The 23,557-nt window shown below is 35.2% G+C and overlaps 1 protein-coding gene across 4 annotated transcripts; it reads left to right on the forward strand.

Moving 5' to 3' along the window:
- Positions 1-1,338: 1,338 nt before the first annotated feature.
- Positions 1,339-23,269, forward strand: FAM8A1 (family with sequence similarity 8 member A1). 4 transcript variants are annotated; one of them, XM_016432628.2, is made up of 5 exons: positions 1,339-2,998; positions 9,610-9,730; positions 13,563-13,686; positions 14,715-14,854; positions 18,912-23,269. In XM_016432628.2, the coding sequence occupies exons 1-5, from the start codon at positions 2,245-2,247 to the stop codon at positions 19,054-19,056; spliced, it is 1,284 nt and encodes a 427-aa protein (XP_016288114.2). In that variant the 5' UTR covers positions 1,339-2,244; the 3' UTR covers positions 19,057-23,269. The 4 variants fall into 4 exon arrangements, with proteins under 4 accessions (XP_016288114.2, XP_056679456.1, XP_056679458.1 ...); XM_056823478.1 differs by having other exon boundaries at positions 1,339-2,983; XM_056823480.1 differs by lacking the exon at positions 18,912-23,269 and adding an exon at positions 17,657-18,903.
- Positions 23,270-23,557: the final 288 nt, after the last annotated feature.

The raw sequence follows: 23,557 nt of genomic DNA on the forward strand, positions 1-23,557 counted from the left end.
ACACTCATTCCTCTTGAAAACACCAGAAAGTATAGGAATAAAAGGGCCTTTCCTCAAAATAATAAACAGTATTTATTTAAAACCATCAGCAAATATCATCTGCAATGCAGATAAGTTAGGAGCCTTCCCAATAAGATCAGAAGTGAGGCAAGGATGCCCATTATCACTTTTATTATTTAACACTGTACTAGAAACACTAGCAGTAGCAATTAGAGAAGAAAAAGAAATTGAAGGTATTAAAGTAGGCAGTGAGGAAACTAAACTATCACTCTGCAGATGATATGATGGTACACTTAGAGAACTCAAGAAAATCAACTAAAAAGCTAGAGGAAATAATCAACAACCTTAAATCCTTACTTTCTGTCTTAGAATAAATATTAGTTCCAAGGTAGAAAAGTGATAAGGACTACAAAATTGAGATTAAGTGACTTGTCACACAGCTAGGAAATGTCTGAGGTCAAATCTGAACCCAGGACCTTCCATCTCCAGGCCTAGCCCACTGAGTTACCCCAACAGTGGTTTGTAAAAGTATCAATTAAATACTTTAAAAATCAGAATAGGCAATAAATATAGGTGATAGTTTAAGCTGTGAAGATAGATCTGGTCATCAATGCCTAAATATTTTGTATCTAGTTATCTGCTGTTTCCACCTAACCAAAGCAACTCCTTAAGGGCAAACACTATTTCTTATTTGTTACTATATCACTAGCACCTAACTCAAATATTTGGCTCCCAAAAGGGGTTTAACAAATAATGCTTATTGTAGTGAAATTAGTTCCAAAAGAAGAGCCTAACAGGTTTTCAGGCCAACTGAACCAGCATAATATTTGTAATACCTTTGAAAAAAGAATACTCAGAGGACAATGATTACAAAAACATAAGCAGTATAGATAAATGGTTATTCTTATGTCAAAAATTCTTCAAAGTATGCTTAATCGGTCTTTAAGTTTATAATAAACTATTTATAAAGGTTTTTCTTGAGTGGAGGGGTTTGTGTACTATAACCGATACCTTTTGATCCAAATCATCCAAGTTCATTATTCTTCATTTATATCTGGCAAGTGGGTCTTCTTTGGATCTTCTATCACTAATCCATCATTGGGAAAACAAACCATCCTGGAAAATAGAATTAGTCCTGGTACTTCCTTACTTAACTACCCTCTGCACTTCTGATTGGAGGATCAAGCCACTCCAAAATTTCCATTTAAAGAGGAGACTCAAGTTTGACTCTCATTTTCCACCTATCTGCAAGTCTCTGATTTCTTCATTCTCTTGCCACAAATACCTCCCTCTAACCCGCATTGACTACCTCCCCTCCACTTTTCAGTTTCCTTTTTTTCTGTGGTCTTCATTCATTAGATTTAAGCTCCTTGTCTCTGTGTGATCCCAGCGTTTAGCACAATGACTCGCAGATGGTGGCCCCTTAATAAGTGTTTATGGACAACTATTTTTTGACCATGAGAGGGGTTTAGTGTACTATCCTAAATTCCCCGCAACACATCTCTATTTCTTCTACTAGCGACTCGCTTTCGTTTCTCAAGCTATTTATGTACGTGATTAGTTTCTCAGAATTCAGATTAGTTCTCCTAATTACAGGCGGCATCTAAGTAAGATTAAGCCAAGACATTCCTTTATGGGGTGGGAATGGAGACCACAGTTTCGATCCTGATAGCAAGGCTGCGTTCCCAAACACTCCACTTCCTTCAGAGGTTTTTTAAATTGACCTCTCACTTCTTCTCCTCTAAGTTTCAGACCCTGGGAGGATAGATGGGCTACTCAGCCACATCCGTGGGCAAAAAGAGGCTTCTACCCAAAAGTTCCCGGAGCCTTTCTTCCATCCAGACACCTCTAATTTAAACAGAGCTGAATACCGAGGCCTCAGACCTTCTGCAGAACTGAGATGGGGAGGAGAGAATACCGCAACCGGGCCGGGGTGTTCCTATGGCTGCAAGGCTCAAAGTGGGCCACAAATTGCCAGACTTGGGGCCCTTAAGAATAAGGGTAGAGAAGAAGTACCACAAAAGAACACCCTATCCCAGGATCTGCCAACCCGCTCTAGGTCAGCTCTTACGCGGTGGCTGAAAAGGGGACGGTAACGTTCACAAGGGGAGGAGTTTCCGCTTCCGGCCGAGGATTGTTGACGACGACTGCGGCGGCGCTAGGGCCGGGGCTCAGAAGGGAAGGGTCATTTCGGGAGTGGAGGGCACAGTGACAGCTACAGCTGCGGCCAGAACTGTGGCGACAATGGCGGAGGGGTCAGATAAAGCCCAAATCCGCCTTCCCAGGCAGCGAGGCAAGCGGGAGATCAGAAGCGGGCGCCAGGACTCCGAAACCTCCACTTCAAGCTCTTCGGCCGTCCATCCTTCCCAAAACAAACCATTGTTCCGGTCTCCGCTTCGAAGGAAGCCCGAGGCAAAGAGCTACGTTCCGCCCTCTTCCACCAAGGACGGTCGGGAACGCGAGCCCGGGCCCCCGGAGAACGAGGCGGACCCCGGCGGCGGCGGCGGCGGCGGCGGCTCTGGGCAGCAGCCGAAGCCGACGGCTCGCGAGTACTCCCGGCAGGTGCACGAATGGCTGTGGCAGTCATACTGCGGCTACCTGACCTGGCAGACCGGCCTCCTGGCTTTCCCCGCCTACGGCAGCCCCCCACCGCAGCAACCGCTACCGCAGCAGCAGCCTCCGCCGTCCTGCGCCCCGGGAAGCGGCGGTCCCCACAACGGCCAACCGGCCATGCACCCGCTAGCCCCACTGGGCTACTACAACCCCTTCTATTGCCTCGCCACTCCACCCGGGGCCGACCCCGCAGCAGCCGCGGCCTCCGCGGCAGCAGCCGCGGCCGCCGCCGCAGCAGCCGCAGCAGCAGCCGCCCCCTCTCCGGGGGCCCGGGCTCCCAACTGGCAGGGATCGGCCAGGATAGCCCCGGTGAACCGGTCTGGAGGGGTCACAGCGCAGCGGCAACCGAATGAGAATGGTCGTCCTGCTGGTGAGAGGAGAGCGGGTGGGTGTGTCTGTCTTTGGGTCTCTCTCTCTGGGTGCGGAGGGGGTGGGGCTCATTTGAAAGCAACTGTGCTTTGTATTGATCTATATGCTTATTCTTTATTTTAGCACTAAAGCTCTTGCACCTTTTAGATCACGATTTTTTCCCTCTTAAAGCGTAAAGGTTTTATAAGCTGAAATTTCCAAAAGGCACGACTAGGTCTCTGGTCCTCTTCAGGCATGGGCACCACAATAGTTCTCTTTCTCCTTAAATCCTTTAAATTTCTTTTTTAGGGAAGCTCTTTTTGTCACTTGACCTTTTCTGCAAACCCTCCTGGGATGGAATCATTTTTCTGCTATATCCCAGACCAGGGGTTAATTTGGCAAAGTAGATAAATATTCGGACAACTGTGATTCATATTTGATCAGTCAAGGTAGTTGGGTGACCCTGGGCAAATCCACCTATTACTGTCAGTTTGGGAGTGTTATTTGACTATATATTGCTACCCATTAGATTATGTGCTCATTTCTTAAGTAATTCTTTAACCGTTTTTGTTGTTACAGGAGAGGGTAGTTTTCAGTGGGAGGTGTATCAGGAAATAATTGTAATGTGAAAAGAAAAAGCAGTTAATACATTTTTTAAAAGTGGGATATGCGTGCAATGGTAAATTACTGTTCTACAAAAATAAGGCTAAAAATAGAAATAGAATCTGTAATTTCATTAGTAAACTCCCAAAAGATCTACCATTTCAGGCTGGTACTTCCTCTGAAATTCGAGTCTTATATAGCTGCCTAGCAGTACCAGAAATTAAATGACTTGCCCAGGGTCACACAAGCCAATATATTCCAGAGACAAGACTTGAACTCAGTTGACTCTGAAGCCAACTCTAGCTTATATACCACATGACCTTTCTAATAAGAATCAAGAATATGAAGACTAAGGGAAACATAGAAAAATATTTGTTGACCCAATGCAGCTCAAAGAAAGCACAACCAGGAAAAAAAACATACCTTATAATTACAATAAATAATATCAATAAGAGTGACACGAAAATATAGCAGAATTCATATAAAATGCAATAACAGTCTTTAGTCCTTGAGGACAAAACAAAGAAACCCTTCCCACCTCTCTGTAGAGAAGTACTTTCCAATTAAGATTGTTGTTCATAGTGTCATAAGTAGTGATTCTGTTGGTCAGAGTTCTCAGAATTTTAGAGTTGGAAAGGACCTCAGTGAATCTCTAGGCAAATCCACACACTATAAGTCTTAACTATATAGCCAACAAATGACTGTCCAACTTGTGCTTGAAGGTTACCTCCAAAGTAGGGGAACCTACCTCTTGAGGCTATTGTGTTTTTGAACTATACTGATTAATATGTGCTTTCTGACATCAAACCAAAATTTGCCTCTTCAATTTTTCCTCCTTCCTTCCCATGACAAGCCTTCAAATACTTGAAGACAGCTATCAGGATCCCCCTGAGCCCTTTCTTATGGCTAAAAATCCCCAATTCTTTCAACAGATCCTTATATGATCTGGACCCTTTACTATTCTAGTTGCCCTCCTCCAAACACTTTTTTCAACTTACTTTTTAAATGAGGGTCCCTAAAACTGAAGACAAATTACTTCAGGTGAGGCCTAAAAAGGGCAGTGTCACTTTCTTATTCCTAAAGTTATACTCTTCTTAATATAGATTAATGTCACATTAGCTTTTCTGGTTACTACACTATGCTATTAATTCATGTTAAGCTTGATATCCACTAAAACCTCTAGATCTTTTTCAAAACAACAGCCATCTAACTATGATTCTTGTGGTTGGGGAAAATTATATTTTTTGGTACCTAAGTAAGAGACTATATATTTATTCCTCTTGAATTTCATCTTTGATTCAACTGTAGTCTCTTAAGGTCTTTTAGGATCTTGATTTTTGTCATCTATTATATTGGTCATCGGGCTCATTTTGTATTATATGCATGTTTAAGGAGCATGCTTTTATATCAGTCATAAAAAATGTGAAACAGCATATGGCCAAGCAAAAATCCCTGGACTGCTCAACCACAATGATTCTTCCTTCCCAACTCACACTTTCCCCTCCCCATTCTCAAATGAGCATCTCACCTCATATTTTATTTTAAAAAATTGAGGCCATTTGTTGAAAGCTCCTTTGTTCCCCCTCTTCTTCCTTTGACATCACCTAGATTCCTTCTGCCTCTCGCTCTTCTCCTTTCTCCAATAATGAAGTGGCCCCTCTCATTTCAAGGCAAACCCCTTTATATGCATAAGCAATCTATTCCATCCCTTTTTCTTCTTTTTTTTTCTCTGTTTAAAGAACTTTAATTTTTTTAAAAGCCAGAAAAAGCATTCACAAAGGATCAACAGGCATTAAGCACAATTTCCTGGAGGTTTCTGAACAAGCTTTGCCAAAGACCAGGCATGTCCTCAGGCAGCATCCTAAGGAATAGAGTTCCTGACTACTTTGCAAAGTTCCATGACTCCAGGGATGAGAGGGATATCAGCAACAAGATAGAGAGCAGGAAAACAGTCTGGCTTCTGATGCTGTCATTCAACTGAAACCCCAAAATTCTCAACAGTTTCTTAATTGCCAAAATCTAATAGCCTTTTCTCTATTCTCATCCTTCTTGACCTTTCTGCAGCCTTTGGTCCTGCCATTCACTCTCTTTTCCTTGGTACTCTTTTCTCCATCTTTTTGGGACACTACTTTGTCCTGGTTCTCCTGGCTTTACCCAACTGCCCATTGTTGCTCGTCCTCTTTGCTGGTTCTTCATCCAGATAATGTCCACTAACTGTGAGAGTTCCAGAAGTCTTTCTGCCCTAGGCCTTCTTCTATTCTACAAAGATCTTTACTAGTCACTTGGTGACATCATCTCCCATCAGATCTCATTATGGATTCAGTTATTATCTGTGTGCTGATGGTTCCCAAATCTTTTCATAACCTCTCTACTAACATCCAGACTCACATCTCTGCTTATTGGACATCTCCAACTGGATGTACTAAAGGTATCTTAAACTCATAGTGTCCAAGACTGAATTAATTATCTTTCCAAACTCTCCCTTCTCTAAAACTTCCCTACTACTGGTCAGGGTACCACAATCCTTCTATTCTCCCAGGATCACAATTTAGGTATCATCCTTGACTTTTTACCCTTTTATTCCTTTATCCAATCTGTTGACAAGATCTGTTGATTTTACATCCCTAAAATCTCACATTTATCTTCTCTCCTCTGACACTACTACTGACTTATATGTTACATCTGGACTATTGCAATAGCCTGGTGATTGGTCTTTTTGCCTACTACAAGTCTCTCCCTAGTCTGTATTTCACTCATCTTTCAGTGATCTGCATAAAACACTGGTTTGATCATGGCACCCTCAATCTCAGTAAATTCCACTGGCCTCGTAAATTCCACTGGCCTCCCTATCAACTCTAGGATCAAATATAAAATAGCTTGGCATTCAAAGCTTTTCATAACCTGCTCTTAACCTCACATTTCCATCCTTCTTCTACCATTCATCCCACCACTTACTCTGCAGTTCAGTGACCCTGGTCACCTTTTTCCTCAAACAAGATAATCCACCTCTCAACACCAAGCATTTTCACTCTGTCCCCAGTGCATGAAATAATCACCTTCATCTCTACCTTCTGGTTTCCCTGGCTTCTTTCAAGTCCTATCTAAAACCCTACCTCCTATAGGAAATCTTTCCCTATCCCCTTTAATTCTAATGCCTTCCTCTTGAGTATTTTCAATTTATCTTTTATATGACTTGTTTGTATATAATTAGTTGCATATTGCCTTCCTCATTAGACTTGTGAACTCCTTGAGAGCAGAAACTATTTTTTTTTACCTTTTTTTGCATGCTAAGCACTTAGCAAACAACTTAACACATAATAGGCACTCAGGAAATAAATGTTCATTGACCAAATGGCTCCACTGGAAACATCTGGACAACCAACCATTTATGAATCCATTTGTTTTTATTGTCTAATCTGTATCTCTCCATCTTCTCCATCCAAATATTATGAGATCATTAACAAAAGCTTTGCAATATGTAAGCAAACTAGCATTCCCCTCATCTACTGGTTGAATTAATCTGGCATAATCTGTTATTGAAGTTTTTCTGGCACTTTGAAATCACCAATTCTACCTTTGTAGGTATTCACTGACCATATTTTTAATTATCTCTTGGATTTTTCCAGGAATCAAGGTCAGGCTCATTGCCTGTAATTTATAGGTTCTCTTCTCATCCCTTTTTTGAAAACCAGAACAAAATTGCCCTTCTCCAATCTTGTGTAGCCCATCTGGACCAAGTATGTGAATTCATCAAGGGCAACTAGGTTCTATCTCCTTTATCTGGGTTATCAACTGCATGATTAGCATTTTTTGTTTTACCATTTCCAATTCAATAAAAATGTTTTATTGTTTTTCTTCATTAAAATGGAGAGTATATTGGAAAATTATTATGGTGTAAATAATCAAAGGTAATAAGTAATAAAACCTTTTTAAAAAAATAACATTGGAAGTTGAAAAAAATTGAGTTGGTCATTGAAAGATAATCTTAAAAAAAAAAAAACCTTACCTACTATCTTAAAATTAAGAATTTGTATCAGTTCCAAGGCAGAAAAGCAGTAAGGGTTAGACAGTCAGGATTAAGTGACTTGTGTAGTATCCGCCAGCTAGGAAGCATTTGGGGTCAAATTTGAACCCATTAGCTCCCATCTCAGGCCTGGCTCCCTATCCATGGAGCCACCTAGCTGCCCCAAAAGATAATCTTAAAAGCAGGGACCCTGTTTTATTTTTCTTTCCATCTTCTTGACCTAACATGAAGCGATGTTTTTTTGTTGTTGAGGCAAGGAAGGAAAGGACCTGACCTGTAATTTCACTGGCACATGAAACTCCATCTACCAATGCATATAATAATGCATATATCTGTTCTGTATCTTATAGTCCTAAGTTAAATGGTTACACCACTGAAACAGTTTTGTGGTCAGTATGTGTCAGAGTTAGGACTCGAACCCAGATCTTCCTGACTTTTAAGACCAGCTATTTTTTCAATGCTCCAGGCTGATGCTATAATGCAGTTTCTTAATGAGTATGTTTCAAATAGATTAAGTTAATGGAGTTTGATACAAATTGAATTTTGACTAACAGTTGCATTTAATACTTTAATACTACTTGGAAGGATTTAAAATCTATATTCCAATTTTATTAGGATTAGCTTTTTATTTAAATGACAGACTACTACTTATGTATGGGAGAAGAACCAGTTGTACTCTGGTTTCTATCTTTGCCAGTATCAATAAAATTACAAGTTAATGTGTTAATTATGCATACAACAAATTTACAACCTGATGTTCAATATGATTAGCGAATCTAATAACTAATATAAATCTTGTGAGGTAATGCTGGACATAGAAATTTGAGATCCTAAATCTACATATAATTTTCACTTTGGTTTTACTATAAGTTGCATTGTTTTATGGAAACACAATTTTACATCTGAACTTTTTTTCCCTTTGAGGTTATTTAATCCAACCCACTCCCAAGTATGAATCTCCTCTTATAATATCTCCAATAATTAGGAATTTTGTAACTTCTACTTTAAAACCTCCAGTGTTGAGTTATTACAAGTAATTCACCTAACTCCTGAAATAGGCTATTTAACAATTCTAGTTAGGTTTTTTTCCTGATATTAAGTTGAAACTTGCCTCTCTATTCTTTGTTTTGTCCTCTTAGACCAAGGAAAACTAAGCTAAGTCATCTTCCAAGTGACAGCATTTTAAATATTTGAATATGACTATCTTGTTCCCTGTCCTCCACCTCTGGTCTTCTCTAAGCTAAACATTCTCAGCCAATTCAATTCATTCTTCAGTAATATGGTTTCAGGTACTTTAAACAGTCTGGTCAGTTCCTGGGTGAATTCTAGATGTCCTTTCTACAATGTTCTAAAACAGAAAATTTTTTAAATTTAATTGAACTGAACACTAATCCTATAGATATATTCTGATCAGGTTATATCAGATTAAGCTGTTGTTGCTTTCCTTCTGGACCCTTTATTCCCTTCATGTAGATTAAGATTTGCATTAGTTTTTTTAGCTGATGTATCTTACTGTTGATTCATATTGAACTTGCAGTCTTAACGGACCTTTCTACTATCTAGCAGTTTCTCTTCCACAGTTTACTTATGGAATTGACTTATCATCTCTGTATCCTTAGTTTGTGATTTCTTTCAAGCATGAAATCAGCTGAATTCTGATTTGTTATTCTGAATTGTTACCTTGCTGTTGAAATAAAGTGTTCTGACTACACTATTGCACTGATACCCTTAAATGCTATGGCAATAAAAGACAATAACTACATGGATTTGGATGTTTTAGATGGAGTTTAAACTAATCAGATTACACAAATATAATACATTATAATAGTATATAACAAGTCCTGGATGTTAATTTTGGGTATTGATTTTATTAACATAATGACTTACTAAGAAAAATTTCAAGTAATAATTTCTTCTCTGTTACCTTCCTTATTCTTAACCTAGTTAGTATGCTAAGCTATGCTCAAGTAAATTAAGCATTTAATTTAATCAATTTTCCAACTTGCATTTTCTTTTTTCAGGTAGAGAATTTGCTATTCCATCGTTGGCACACAGATTTATGGCAGAGATGGTGGATTTCTTTATTCTATTTTTTATAAAAGCAACCATGGTTTTAACTATTATGCATGTCAGTGGAATAAAGTAAGTTAAATTATTTTTATAAATATTCTAGCTTATTCACTTTTTAAAGAAATATTGTTCAGCCAAGGATGTAATATATGTAACCAAATCTCTCAACAAACAGGATTGTCGGTGATAGTAGTTTGGATTTGTTTTGATGTGCTCTTTCAAGTTTGTTTCCTTATTGGTTTGAAGAAACTATAAAAGGGTACAAAACTTAATAGTAACAGTAGGAACTTGACTTGTGCTTAGATTAGGGATAGAAGCTCAAAGGAATATTTTTGTTTCCAACATGGGATTTTTTTTTTCAGCCTTTGAGAAGCACTATTGCTCTTGCAGCACTAGAGGTAACTGTGGTTCATTCACAGTAAAGCTTCCAAATGGTAAGGGATAAAAAAAAATAATTTAGGAAAAAGAAACATTAAAATTGTGATTTAATCAGTGCTCTTCAGTGACCTATTCTTTTAGGAGGAAAAATAAGATATAAAAATATTTTAATAAAAGAGCATTTCCCCTTTCCTATTTTTTATGATCTATATTCAAGTGCTATCATATTAGTCATCCCTGTAGCTAACAAATTGTAGCAAAACTACTTTATTAAGGAGACCATGTATTTGAATGCTGCAAAAATCAAGAAGTCCATAGCAAGAGCCTAACCAATGTTAAAACAAGTAAACGGGCTAATTATTTTCTAAGATTATTGTAAATACACCTAAATCAGATATTTTATATTTTATATAATACCATACAAATGTATTATTTTCATTCATGGATATATTCTTTTCTTCTCCCTTCATCCTTTTAATAAAAAAGAAATAAAAAACAGTTCACCAAAACTAATTAATACATCAGCTCAGTCTGACAGTTTATGAAATGTTCTATAGTTGCTCTCCACCTCTTCAGTGAAAGCAGGTGCATTTTTTCATCTCTTCCTATGGTGCAAGTTTAGTCATTATGATTATATTTAATTTTAATTCATCAAAATACATTTTTCCTTTCAATGTCCATTGTTGTGCTCATTGTACATATTGTTCTGGTTCCACTTAGTTCCTTCTGCATCAGTTCATATAAGTCTTCCTATGCTTCTCCCAATTCTTCATAGTTATCATTTATTAAAGTAGTATTTGATGACATTTATTTCCTACAATTTGTTTAGTCATTCCCCAATTAATGGGAATCTTTAATACCACAAAATATTTACTATAATTACTTTGGTACTTTATGGGACCAGATTTCTGTCTTTTAGTCTATGGGGGATAGTATAAACTTATTTTAATTCAGTTTCTCATGTTCCTTTCGTCACTATCTTGCTCCTTTTAAAAAAAAGGTTTTTTTTCCTTTTTGAATAGAATTTTGGTGTTACATATTTATCACAACTTTATGTAATTTAGTATATATTTCAGAATTATGTTTATACCTGGTAGCAATCATTTCTTTTAGTAAAATATGACAATACTTTAAACTTATTCTACTGCTATTTTGAAAGAATACTATCTCAAAGGGAAAAACAAAATAGAAGCTTAAAAATCAACAGCCCCCAAAATATTTGTAGTTTGCAGAAAGAAGAGTTCAGTCTACAGTGTCTGGTGTGGACTTTCCTGTGCTAATGGTGGAGGTATCCTAGGAGGTTCTTGGCAAAGTTTGGGTATTTAATTCTTATGATTTATATTCATAACAATGATTAACACATGTTATGTATTTATCTTTTGGCACAGCATAAAACTTTTCCTGTTCATTATAATTTAGACTTACATATCCAAACTAACAATATTTTAAAATAATAATTACTAGAAGAAAAGTATCCTGGATTTGACTACTCAGTGCTCATGCTGTACATAGAGACAAGATAATAGCACCAGTGGGAAAGAAAAAACTATCCATCTTCTTCTTTATGCTGTACATGTTTTTAAAAAATAACTTAATAAACACTTCTATGAAAACTTATTTCTGGCATGACTTTCTTTGAAATATTTCCTAAAATTTTATCTCCTTAAGTTAACTGACCTATATGATCCTTCAAATTTCTGAGCTTTTCTGTGAACACTTAACCTAACTTTTGAGGTTCTGAAATAGAATGAAATAAAGGCCCACTTAATATTTCTGTACTACCTGATCTTTCTTCTCTTTCTGGCCTCTTATTATAAAATTAATTTGAATATAGAGTCTGTCAAGTTAATGAGGTTGAAGAATCTCACAAAGCCATTGCTCTGAATGCATTGAATCCATGAAACTGTCTCCTGAATCATTTTGATACTATTAGAAAGCTAGACCAATGGTCCCCCAATGGGGTGCATGACATTATGCCTAAGTGGGTATGTGAACAACCAATTGGTGAATGGGAAAGCTTTATATTTAGGAATATGCAGGAGTTAGCTTCACAATTGTGAAATTTCAGTGCAGGGCTCAACTTAATGTTTTATTGATTTCTAGACTTCAGAAAACTATGAAGGAAATGTTAATGATGCAAATTAAAATTTATTTTTCAGATCTGAGCATTAAACATTTACCAGCACTTTTTTACTTTTTAACCCCAAACACACACTCTGTGTGTATGTGTGTGTGTGTGTGTCTGTCTGTCTGTCTGTCTGTCTGTCTTTCTTTCTCTGTCTCTGTCTCTCATCTTTTTCTTTCCCTCTCTCTCTTTTCCCTCCCTCTGAATCAGGTATTGGCCCCTCAGGCCAATTATAACTTAAACTACCTGCTATCCACAGCAGCTTCAAAGGAATAATTGAGAGAATTCTGTCTCATCCCCTGCTAACTACATTACCTTATGGTGTTCTGTATTTGGATTTGGAGGATAGAGCTTTCTCCCCCTTTTTATTTTGGAAGAGACATAGTCACACAATGGGCAGACATAGCTAAATAGTCTGGATCACAGATAACACTACATCTTTTCCCTCCAACCCCAACTCATTTTCCCTATTATTGTTGGAGTCACCACCATACTTGCAGTCACCCAGGTGTCCCCAACAGTCATCACTGACTTTTTACTTTCCCTCTTTCTGAATTCAGATAGTTGCTGAATATTACTGGATATGCTTCTACCGCTCTCACAGCTCTCACCTTCTCTCCACTCATATTCTCTCCACCCTCATTTGGGTTCTCATTACTTTTCATCTGGATCATTTAAACATCCTCTTAATTTAGTCTTCAGATATTTCCTGTCTACAATCCATTCCACACATAGCTGCTAATATGATTTTCCTAAAGCACAGTTCTAAACATATCACTCCCCTATTCAATAAACTCCATTGCCCCCCTCCTCAGTGATTCTAGGATTAAATGTTATTTCATATGTATTGAATCTCTTTTAAAATGAAGTCTTATCTAATATTTCTCCCTTCTTCTACATGTGTTATGCTCCAACAAAACAGCACTACCTTCATTCCTCTTCCCTGTGGTCTTTTATTTTCCTCCTATATTCCACATTGAAGTATTATGCATTGAAAATCTTTATTTTCATTTTCTGTCCTTATATAAATACTTAAATTTTGGCTAGATTTTCTTGACAATTGCAGAAACTAAGTTGTATGAGCATATGAACTACAGATATGTATTCAGATAAGATAGAAAGATAAGGGATGGTACTGGCTATAGTGGCAAATCTATGAGTAAGCTAATCAAAGTTTCTTTGAAAAGGGACTTGGGGTGGGGAAGCAATTGAAGATATCTTAAGGTAATATGAAATCTGGCATATGAAACTGAATGGAAAGTACTTGTTTCAGAGAGCTTTCCATTTTTAAAGTTCCCTTTAAATATTGGTGTGCTTTAGTGGAAAATGATCTGTCATTTATTTAAACTGTTCTAGTCATTCATTCTTTATAACCAAAATACTGCCTTTTATTCTCTGTAGGGACATTTCTAAGTTTGCTATGCATTATATTATAGAAGAAATAGATGAAGACACATCAATGGAAGACCTGCAGAAAATGATGATTGTGGCTCTTATATACAGGTTATTAGTTTGTGTCTATGAGGTAAGGTCCTGGTATTTAAAGAAATTCTTTACAATATTATTTAACTGTCTATTTTAGAGATAGAAATTAGTAGAAGACAAAATTATATTTTAGCCATTGACAATTACACATTCTTAAAGTTGGTAGAGATAATCTAGTACAACCCTTTCATTTCATAAGACACAGATCTAGAGAAATTTTTATTTAGAGATTTTTCCCAAGTTGACATGGTAGAAGTACTGGACCCCAGATTTTTCCTAATCCAGTGCACTTTCCACTATATCTTGTATCCAAAATCTCAGGCAACTTGTAGTTTATAAGAACTTCTTGAGATATACATATGTACTTATTATATGCTGTCTTTATAGAAAATGTTACCATTTTTTCATCCTTCCACTTGTGCTCAGTCAAAACTTTGTCAGTAGCTAATTGATTAAAAAGCTGATTCAAAGTAAACAAGTTCTAGTAGAAAGAGTTTTACTAGACTTGGAATTAGGATACCTAGGTTTGAATCACAGCCATAATAATTACTATTTACTTGTTTGTGGACAAGTCACTTTTGATAAATCTCAGGATTTTTTTTAATCTATAAAATAGGGATAATGATGAATTATCTACTTGACAGTTCTTGTGAAGAAAACATTTTATAAACCTTATAGCACTATGTAAATGTGATAGGTATTTTTGTTATTATTTAATCTCATATATGTTACATGGAGGTTGTAAAAATATAAGGCATATTTCCTTGCCCTAAGGAAGCTACTATCAAGCCAGTTTGGGATCAGAGTTAGATAGAATATATCAGGTCACTAAACTAAAGAAACTGTCTCTGGATGGATAATAAAAGTTATATATTTAAATACATTAATCGAATCCTTGCTTAAATGTATAATGATTAATTTCTTAAGGAAAATTTTAGCTATAATATTTCATAAAATGCTTTCCTTTCACTTTAAAGTTTTTTTGAGCAAGCAGAATAATTGGGGGAAATTTTTCTTAGTCCATAAAATTGAGAGGGGAAATGTTTTCCTTATTTTTTACCTCTCTAGATAATTTGTATATGGGGAGCAGGTGGAGCCACTCCAGGGAAATTTTTGCTGGGACTTCGTGTTGTGACATGTGATACATCAGTACTCATTGCACCAAACCGTGTTTTAGTGATTCCTTCCTCAAATGTTAATTTAACAACGTAAGTTCTGGGTTTTTTGTTTTTAAGTTTACTCTATACTGATAAGACTAATAATGAACTTTTACTTATAAAGGCCAATTATAAAATCATAATTATAAAAACATTATAGAACTTAATGTAATATTTTTATTCTTTCCACCCTCTCCTTCCAAAAAAAATCCAACACTCTTCTTTATATTTGACTAATATTTCTTACTTTCTTAATATTTTCTCTGAAGCTGAAATGGGAACAGAATTAGGTGGCTATTTTTATTATTAAAAACTTAGAAATGGAAAAAGATGAGTAAATGATTGTTAAATGTTACCCTTGCAGATAATCAAGGTTTTATATCTCTAGAAGGTTGGTTTAAGGGATTAGGAATATTAAATCTGAAGAATAAACTTAGTGAAGAACATAATGGCAATCTCCAAGTATTGAAAAAGATCATATGAAAGAGAATTTAGATATGTTCTTGGCTTCAGAGAGTCAAATTTAGAACTATGGATGGAAAGTGCTAATTTGGATATAGGTTTGAAGATAGGAAAGACTTTCTAATAATTAGACAATTCAGAAGTGAAATGGTCTGGTGGAATAGCAAGAACAAGTACAGCATGCTCCCCTTCTGCCAAATAGATCTAGAAAATGCAACACACTGAATCCTGATGCAAGAAAAAGCCACACTGAGTCAGTCATATTCCCATCCCACGTCTACATACGGTGGCAGACATCATCCCAAGCTATCCCTGAAATCCTGAAGTAACACAACAATCAGTACTCAAAAAAGCAGCAACAGATCTTGCCCCCACTGCCCTACAAAGATATAGTCTGACTCAGCATAAAGGCAGAAGTCAAAAAGTAGGGTAGAAGAAGGAACCCAAAACAAAAAAAGAGAGATGTGCAAAACACAAACCCAGAAGAGAATGGCTCCAAAACATCTACAAGAAAAGCCCTAAAAGTAAAACATAGTTTGGGCACAAATTCAACTAGAATACCTTGAAAAGAAGTGAAATAAAAGTTTAAAAAGTTTTTACAAACTAAATGAGAGCAATGGGGGGGGGGGGGGGGATGAAAAGATTTGGAAAAGGAACGAACATCTTGACACAAGAGATACAAAGTCTTGCCCAAGCAACAAATTCCCTGAAAATAAAGATTAGACAACTAGGAGCCACAGCTCTAGGAAAGAACAAGAAATGTTCAAACAGTCAAAAGACTGGGGGGAGGGGGGAGTTACAGGGAGGAATAGAAGAAAATGTAAGGTATCTCAAAGCAAAAACAACTAACTTGGAAAACAGAAATTTAAGTATCATTGGACTATGTGAAAGTCATGACCAAAAACCAGTATAGATATTCTATATCAGGATATTGTCCATTCTAAGAAAACTTAGACTCACAGGGCAAAATTAAAATAGAAAGAAACTACTAGTCAGCTCCTGAAACTAAGGTCCCCCAAAACATAACCCAAATCCAGAGCTTCCAGGTCAAGGAAGAAATACCATAAGCAACTAGAAAGACAAAAGTGAAATACCAAGGAGGCACAGTTAAGATCAAATGTGATTTAACCACAACCACTATAATATAGAGCTTGAGATACAATATTCCATAAGGCAAAAGATAGAGGCTTGAAGCTAAGAATAACAACGCAAAAAACAAACTGAGTATAATCCTACAGATGGGGAAATGAATTGTTAATTTAAAAAAAAAAAGGACTTCATAGTATTCCTGATGAAAAGACAAGACCTGTATAGAAACTTCATAGTTCTATTAACAATAGGAGTCAAGAGAAACAAAAAAGTAAACATGAATGAACAATCACAAGGATAAACTTTTTATATTCTGGTTTTGAAAATTGTGTGCCCTCTAATCCCTATTATAATTAAAGATCATTGAGGGAATCTAGTTAGACAGATGGCCTAGGTATGGCTCTGCTATGTCTTGTTGCTCTTAAAAGAAGAGTAGAAAGGGAAGTTAAGAGGAATTTACTGGGTGGGAAAGGATGAGAAGGTGATAATATCAAAGTTAGGGTGGCCAAGTAGAAATTTATACAAAGAGGAAGGAGAACATGACTAACATGAATCTCATGCTCATCTGAACTGGTCAAAGGAGGAAAGAATACATACAATTATACACACAAACACATGTAGACTTGGATACCAAAGTACATTTAACTCAGGAGGGAAATGGAGAAAGAGGGAAGGGAGAATTAGAGGAAAAGGGAGAGAGTCCTATGCAAAACAAACTCTAAGGATGTGTATAGTTCTTTTTGCTGTGGCAAAGAATTGGGAACTGAGAAGATTCCTATCATTTGGTGAATGGCTAAAAAAAGTTTTGGTATATGGATTCAGTGGAATACTATTGTTCTATAAGAAATGATAAAGGGAATGGATCCAGAGAAACCTGAGAATCCTTGTATGAACTGATGCAGAGTAAAACAAACAAGAACCAGAAGAAAATTTAGGCAGTAACAGTAATATTGTAAAGATAATCAACTTTGAAAGACAGGTAGTCTGATCAGAATAATGACCAGCCACAATTCCAGAAGACTAATGATAAAATGTACTACCTACTTCCTGAGAGAGCAGTGAAAGACTCAGTGTATATATAGATTGAGACATGTATTTTTTTTTAACATGGCCAATATAGACATTTGTTTTGATTGAATATATGTGTTTCTAACAGGAAGTTTTGAATTTTTTCTTTCTCAATTGGGAGGGGTTTGTCAGAAAGAAAACCAGATTTTTGCATATTGAAATATATATATATATATAATACATATATATATAATTTTTTTAAAAGAAGGAAATCAATATGATTAAACATTTCAGGATTGTACCACAAGGTGATGGACTGAAGAAACTGCGGACATTAAACCTAGAGGAGATAAGACTTGGGAGGTTGCTTTTTTAAAGTCTTGAAAGGATTGCCATGGAAGCAGCATTACACTTATTGTGCTTGACCTTAGAGAGCATAAATAAAAGTAGACAGAAGTTTGCATAAAGAATTTAATTTGATACAAGGAAATACTTTAAAAAAAAAACAACAATTAGAGCTAACCAGAAGTAAAATGGACTTCTTTAAAAAGTATATATTTGCTCTGCTTTATTAAAAAGAGGTCTTTAAGCAAAGATCAGTACTGGCACTGTATATTCATCCCAAGATGACAGGGATGATACAGTCCCAAAGTCACTTTATAAGGAGCAAATAGATTGATTCCCAGTCTCTGATTGCATGGTAGCAGAGGTCTTCTAATACTTTTGATTCTTTAAAATTCAGTGTCCTTGAAGATAGAGACCTTGTCCTATTCAAGGAGTTTCTTCTGACTGTCATCTAAGAGTTTTTTAAAAAATTGAATTGCAGAAATCTAATATTTGCAGGATTAATTAACAATCTGAACAATCTGAGACACCTGTTTTTGAAGTTCTGCTAATTTAACTGCCCAATTTCACAAAGAAAGAAAAGGTAGAAGACAACAAAACCCCTAGAGTTTCACATGAGAATTGTTTTTAAGAGTATGACAGAATCACTTAGATTAAAGAGGTCCTGATGCCAGAAGAATATGTTAATGAATGATTATAGAAAAAGCAGATAGATGGTTCAATGGATAGATAACCATGTCTGGAGACAGGAGATCCTGGATTCTAATGTGGCTTCAGTTACTTCCTAGCTGGGTGACCCTGGGCAAATTACTGCCTAGCCCTTACCACTTTTCTGCCAACATGAAAGTTAGAGTTTCAAAGAAAAAACAAGCAATGGAATATTTATTCTTTTTAAAGTGTTCTTTTTGTGTTACTAGAAAAAAATACTTTAAAATGTCATTAATTCTATGTTCAGCACATCCTGATCCTAACTCTCTTAATACACTGGGGTCACAGATACATGTTATGAAAGTCTCTAAAGGATATGGAATTTGATTCCAATCCCTGCTATTCAAAAATGACTCTGAATGTTAGAATCAAAATTTATTTTGTAGGTGAATGTGGACTAATGATTTTGATCTTAAATATTTTGGATTTAGGAAAATAATTTTATATTGAAAAGTGCATATTGCCTGATTTCTTTTTTTGTCCTTTAAATATTTAGGTCTATTATTCGAGCCTTGATCAAGAATTTTTCTATTGCTTCTTTTTTTCCTGCTTTCATCACACTGCTGTTTTTTCAGCATAATCGAACAGCCTACGACATTGTAGCAGGAACCATTGTGGTAAAAAGAAATGGGGTTAGATGATGCCAATGAAAAGCCCCAAGTCCCACACTTTCTGTAATAATGACAAGACTAAAATTATGTTTTGAGGCCATCAGTATCCCTGGGTTAAATTAACTGGTGATTCAGAAATTAAACTGACACTCCCATGTGATGCAGATGACTATACTGAAAGTATTGACTTTACTTGAATGCCAAAGAACTTTACCAGAAAAAGAAACAGTACTTACTAAATGAAAAAGTATCGAATTTTTAGATTGAAAAGAAGGCAGGTAGTGTCACAATCAGCTATGGATATATACTTACTTACATTCTAAGGCATGATGATTTGCTGGGAGTAATTTCAGCCTTGAGTCTCCAAATGAAATTTCTACAGCTTTTTGTGTTTAACACAAAAGGATGGAGAATGTCCAGTTGTGTTTTGTAAACACCTACATAGTCTAACTTTTAGGTAACACCTCTTGGGAAGATTTCAACCTTTATTTTCTCCTAGGGGATGAAATTTTAGTTATTACTCTACCATTCTATTAATTGGTTACATAAGATGTGAATTGGACAGTGGAGGCTAAGGTATCAGTTATCTCTTATCTAAAACTTTTTAATATATACATATATATATATATATATTGCATTTTACTTAAAGAATGGTGCAAATTTACCACTATTCTAAATGTTTAATCCAAATGTGTATTTTGTGACAAGTCTTGCATGATGATGATCCCAAGTATTAAGTCGATTACTATATTATCAATGATTTTTTTAAAGGAAGGTAAGTTAGTGATTACCTTTTATAAATGAATCAAAAGTAAAATTTCCACTATAATTGAACTTTATATTGATGTGCAAATGTTTCAGTGCTCTAAATGGAACACTGTGGACTATAAATATATAAAGAAAAATGATCACTTCCTTTTGGTGGTAAAAATGGTTACTTCCATCAAGTTGTTGCATAGAAACAGTATAGTATGAAACAGTATTCTAATTGTGTTTGCAGCATGAAGAAAGTATTAGTGTATCTCAGTGTTCTGAAGTTGGATGTAACATCTTTACAAATAGGATATTCACTCAATAATCAGTCCTCACTTTGTATCTTTTAGAGTTATATAATTGTACTGTTGGAGTGAACTACATCAGTCTGTTGAATAAAGAACCTCAGTATTTCGTGATATATTTACATGCCATTATACTGTGAAATGTTTGAATTTTTCCCAATATGAAATAATCATTTGAAAATAACTTGCAAAAGTTGACTTGAGACATCGATCAGAGTTTGAAAGTTTTCTTTCATTGCACTGGAATTCCTTAATCTTACTTTTTAGTATCAGTAGGCCAAAACGAATTCTGTGGTTACACTTATCCAGTTTACTATTGACTGTGGCTGCTTGCAGGAATACAGAATTTAAGGAGCTAGGAAGAATTGTATTATGTTGCCATTTATTCATTCCACTACTAAAACAAAACTGTGTTTTTGTTTCTTTTGTGAAGAAATGCCCCAGTAAGCATTGTTGAGATCTTTCTGAGCCAAACAAACTTGTTTTTCTGGTTTTGTTTTATTTGATTTGTAACCATATCCAGTATCTCCCTTTATTTGAAAGGAAGATAATGTAGTATAATGGAAGGAGCACTGGATTTGAAATCAAGAGAGATCTGTATTCAAATCCTGCTTATGATACTATCACCTATATGATTGTAAACAAGTCTCTTTACCACTTTGGGCCCAAATTCCTCATCTGTAAAATTACTTTAGGCTTCTTTCAGTGGTTTCAAACTCAAATAGAAACATGTCTCCAGTTAATATTGACAAAAAAAAAAAAAACCACAAATTAACATTGTCCGTGTTGTATTGTATTTTTATACATTTCTTAGTTGCATTTTAATCTGGTTCCCTCCATTTGTGGCAAATGAGTTTGATACTTCTGGACTTAGACCTAAATTCCTTGCAGGTCTAAAAACCTCTGATCCTAAAATATTTTCTTACATAAAACTTTGTCAAGCAATTTAGAAATGAATCGTGTAGTGAAACAAAATAGCCTTTGATGTTCTTCACTTAAAAAAAAAAACAGACAGGCAGCAAAAAAATAGGCTTCCTCTTAATACTGCCATACCAATTTTTAAAATTATTTTCCTCACAACTTAAGTATGAAAATTATTTGGAATACTGTTTTTACAATAGTGTTTACAGAACTTGAACAGTGAGCTCTTTTTGGTGTAATTTTATTTTAAAACTTTACAAGCCACATTTGTTTTTAAAAACTATTTGCTATTAAATTCGGTTTCACTAAAAACTGTTGGTAATGTACTGCTAGGTTTGGTCATTATCTAAATTTAATATGATTCATCATAGAAAAATAAATGAACCAGTGTAACTAAATTAATATTTTAAACCTTAAAGCATTCTATAAATTTGAATTACTATTGTGTAGGACAATATAGGGAACACTTCAAAAATACAGTTATTTATTCATATATATGTGTGTGTGAGTGCATATAATGCTAATTTATCAATTCAATTCATTGTTGTATATTTCATCACTGTCATCACTTTTTCCAATTTAAAGCATAGCAGAGAATTTGATTCTGGTAATGTAGCAAACACCTCAAGTGACATCACACTAATAGAAGTATCTCCTCATCAAAGCTCTACATTCTTCCTTATTAATAGGAAGGAATCTGGGTCTTTTTTTTTTTGGCCATGAAATTACAGTGCACTAAAGTAAAGTTCAAGCTTAAAAAATAAAAAGGTTTAAAAGTTACTGTCTTTGCATTCATATCTTTTATAGCATTTGAATATTTTAAATTTAAAACATATGTAAGTTATAGATAAATCATTAAAGGAAATTAGAAGGGGAGAAATTTAGTTATGATATCATTTCAATGAGAGTTCAGTAAGGATACCCACTATATTTGAGAGTATAGAATTAACTTTACATATTTTTTGTTGAAGTCTTGTATCACTATTTTATAAGCCCAACAAATATTCATAACCAAAATTATAATGAATAGCCCTGTGTGCTTTGGAAGAGAAAACCTAAAATAGACATATTATGTTAATCATGCAGATTCTTGCTACATTATTTTGTTAAATCAAGCCTTTTTGATCAGATTGCTCTGTTATAAAATTACAATCTGCTAAATAATGCTCCATTTTCTAGGATCTTAAAGTCTATTTTAGATACTTACCTGCCAGTATTATGAAGGGACTCTAGCATAAAGCTTCCTAACAGTCTATTTTGCTATTGAAATTTACCAATCAAGCATTTAAGCACTATAATGTTTGTAGGTATTGTGCATATATGGACACTGGGGATAAAAAGACAAAAATGAAGCAGTTCTTGCCCTCAAGGGTCTTAAATTCTATTGGAGAGACCATTTGTATATGTCTAGTTGAATGTAATCAAGCTAATAAACTGTCTAAACACTTATCTTCTAAACTATATTGTTACATTAATAAATGAAAAAACTCATTATAAAATGAATACAAACTTCTTTTGTGAGACCAGCCTATACATATAGTACAAATTGTCCATTTCTATTGTTTTGTTATACCATACATTTCCAGACAAAATAAATATTTTAATTTAGTAACTTGGTGCAGCTATAGGAAACTATTATTGGCATATAATTATTTTTTCAGATAAAGCTTTCCACATTTCCTTTCAATTTCTTGCTAATTTGATTAATTTTCTTTGAGTACCGGGAGACAGAAATGGATATTTAAGGATTTGACTGGAAGATCAGGTCTGTTGGGTAGAATTAGGTTTGAAGATCATCCAAATTTCTAAAGATGGCCTTTTGATTTGTTTCAAAACTGTCCCTAATAAAAAGTTTATTAGAATAAATATCAATATCTTGGATAATGTTAAGATTAGTTTATTTTTGAACATAATTCCTAAATAACTTCTTTAATAAGTATTCACAAAATTGGACCACCATAGAAAAATGTAAAAAGTGTTATTCAAATTTCCATACCAGAAAAACATATAGTTCAAGTTCTGTTACTACACTACCATTACCACAATATTTTTAACAGTGATATTCCCAACCCAGTCAAGGACATTCTTCAAGAAGCATTTGCTTTAGAATAAGCACCATTACAGCATAAAAATACAGAAAGACCTTAGGAGTTCATTGTCATAGAAAATGGCTTGCATCATTGTTTTGTAACAAATCACAGTATTCAATTTGTAAGCTGCCAATTTGTATAGCATCCTGTCTTAATAAAATCTTTATTACAGTCTTTTTTGTGTTGATGCATTATCTCGAAATGAAAATGTTTCTCTCAAAAAATGGTGTGGGCCCCTTCTGAGATCTACACCTTTGCTGTAGATCTTTTCCTATGGAGGGAACTGTAGCCTTAGTCTGCAGTATTATTACAAAATCTGAGTCAAAGTACATTTTAAACATTCTCTAGTTTAATCTTTACCTGAAGTTCTATCATCTTACCTCCAAAGAAAACTTTTCTACCTCTAAATAAGTGGTTGTCTCTTCAATTAGGATTTTAATGGGAGGGGAGAGAAGAGAGGGA

The sequence above is a fragment of the Monodelphis domestica genome, chromosome 3 (assembly GCF_027887165.1).
Source record: "Monodelphis domestica isolate mMonDom1 chromosome 3, mMonDom1.pri, whole genome shotgun sequence".
NCBI classification, from domain to species: Eukaryota; Metazoa; Chordata; class Mammalia; order Didelphimorphia; family Didelphidae; genus Monodelphis; species Monodelphis domestica.

What these genes read in the sequence shown, in the direction of transcription:
- FAM8A1 (XM_016432628.2), top strand. Translation starts at nt 2,245, where the DNA reads ATGGCGGAGGGGTCAGATAAAGCCCAAATCCGCCTTCCCAGGCAGCGA. An exon ending in TGCTGGTGAGAGGAGAGCGG is followed by an intron (nt 2,999 to 9,609) that starts GTGGGTGTGTCT and finishes TTCTTTTTTCAG; the next exon opens with GTAGAGAATTTGCTATTCCA. An exon ending in TATTAGTTTGTGTCTATGAG is followed by an intron (nt 13,687 to 14,714) that starts GTAAGGTCCTGG and finishes TTACCTCTCTAG; the next exon opens with ATAATTTGTATATGGGGAGC.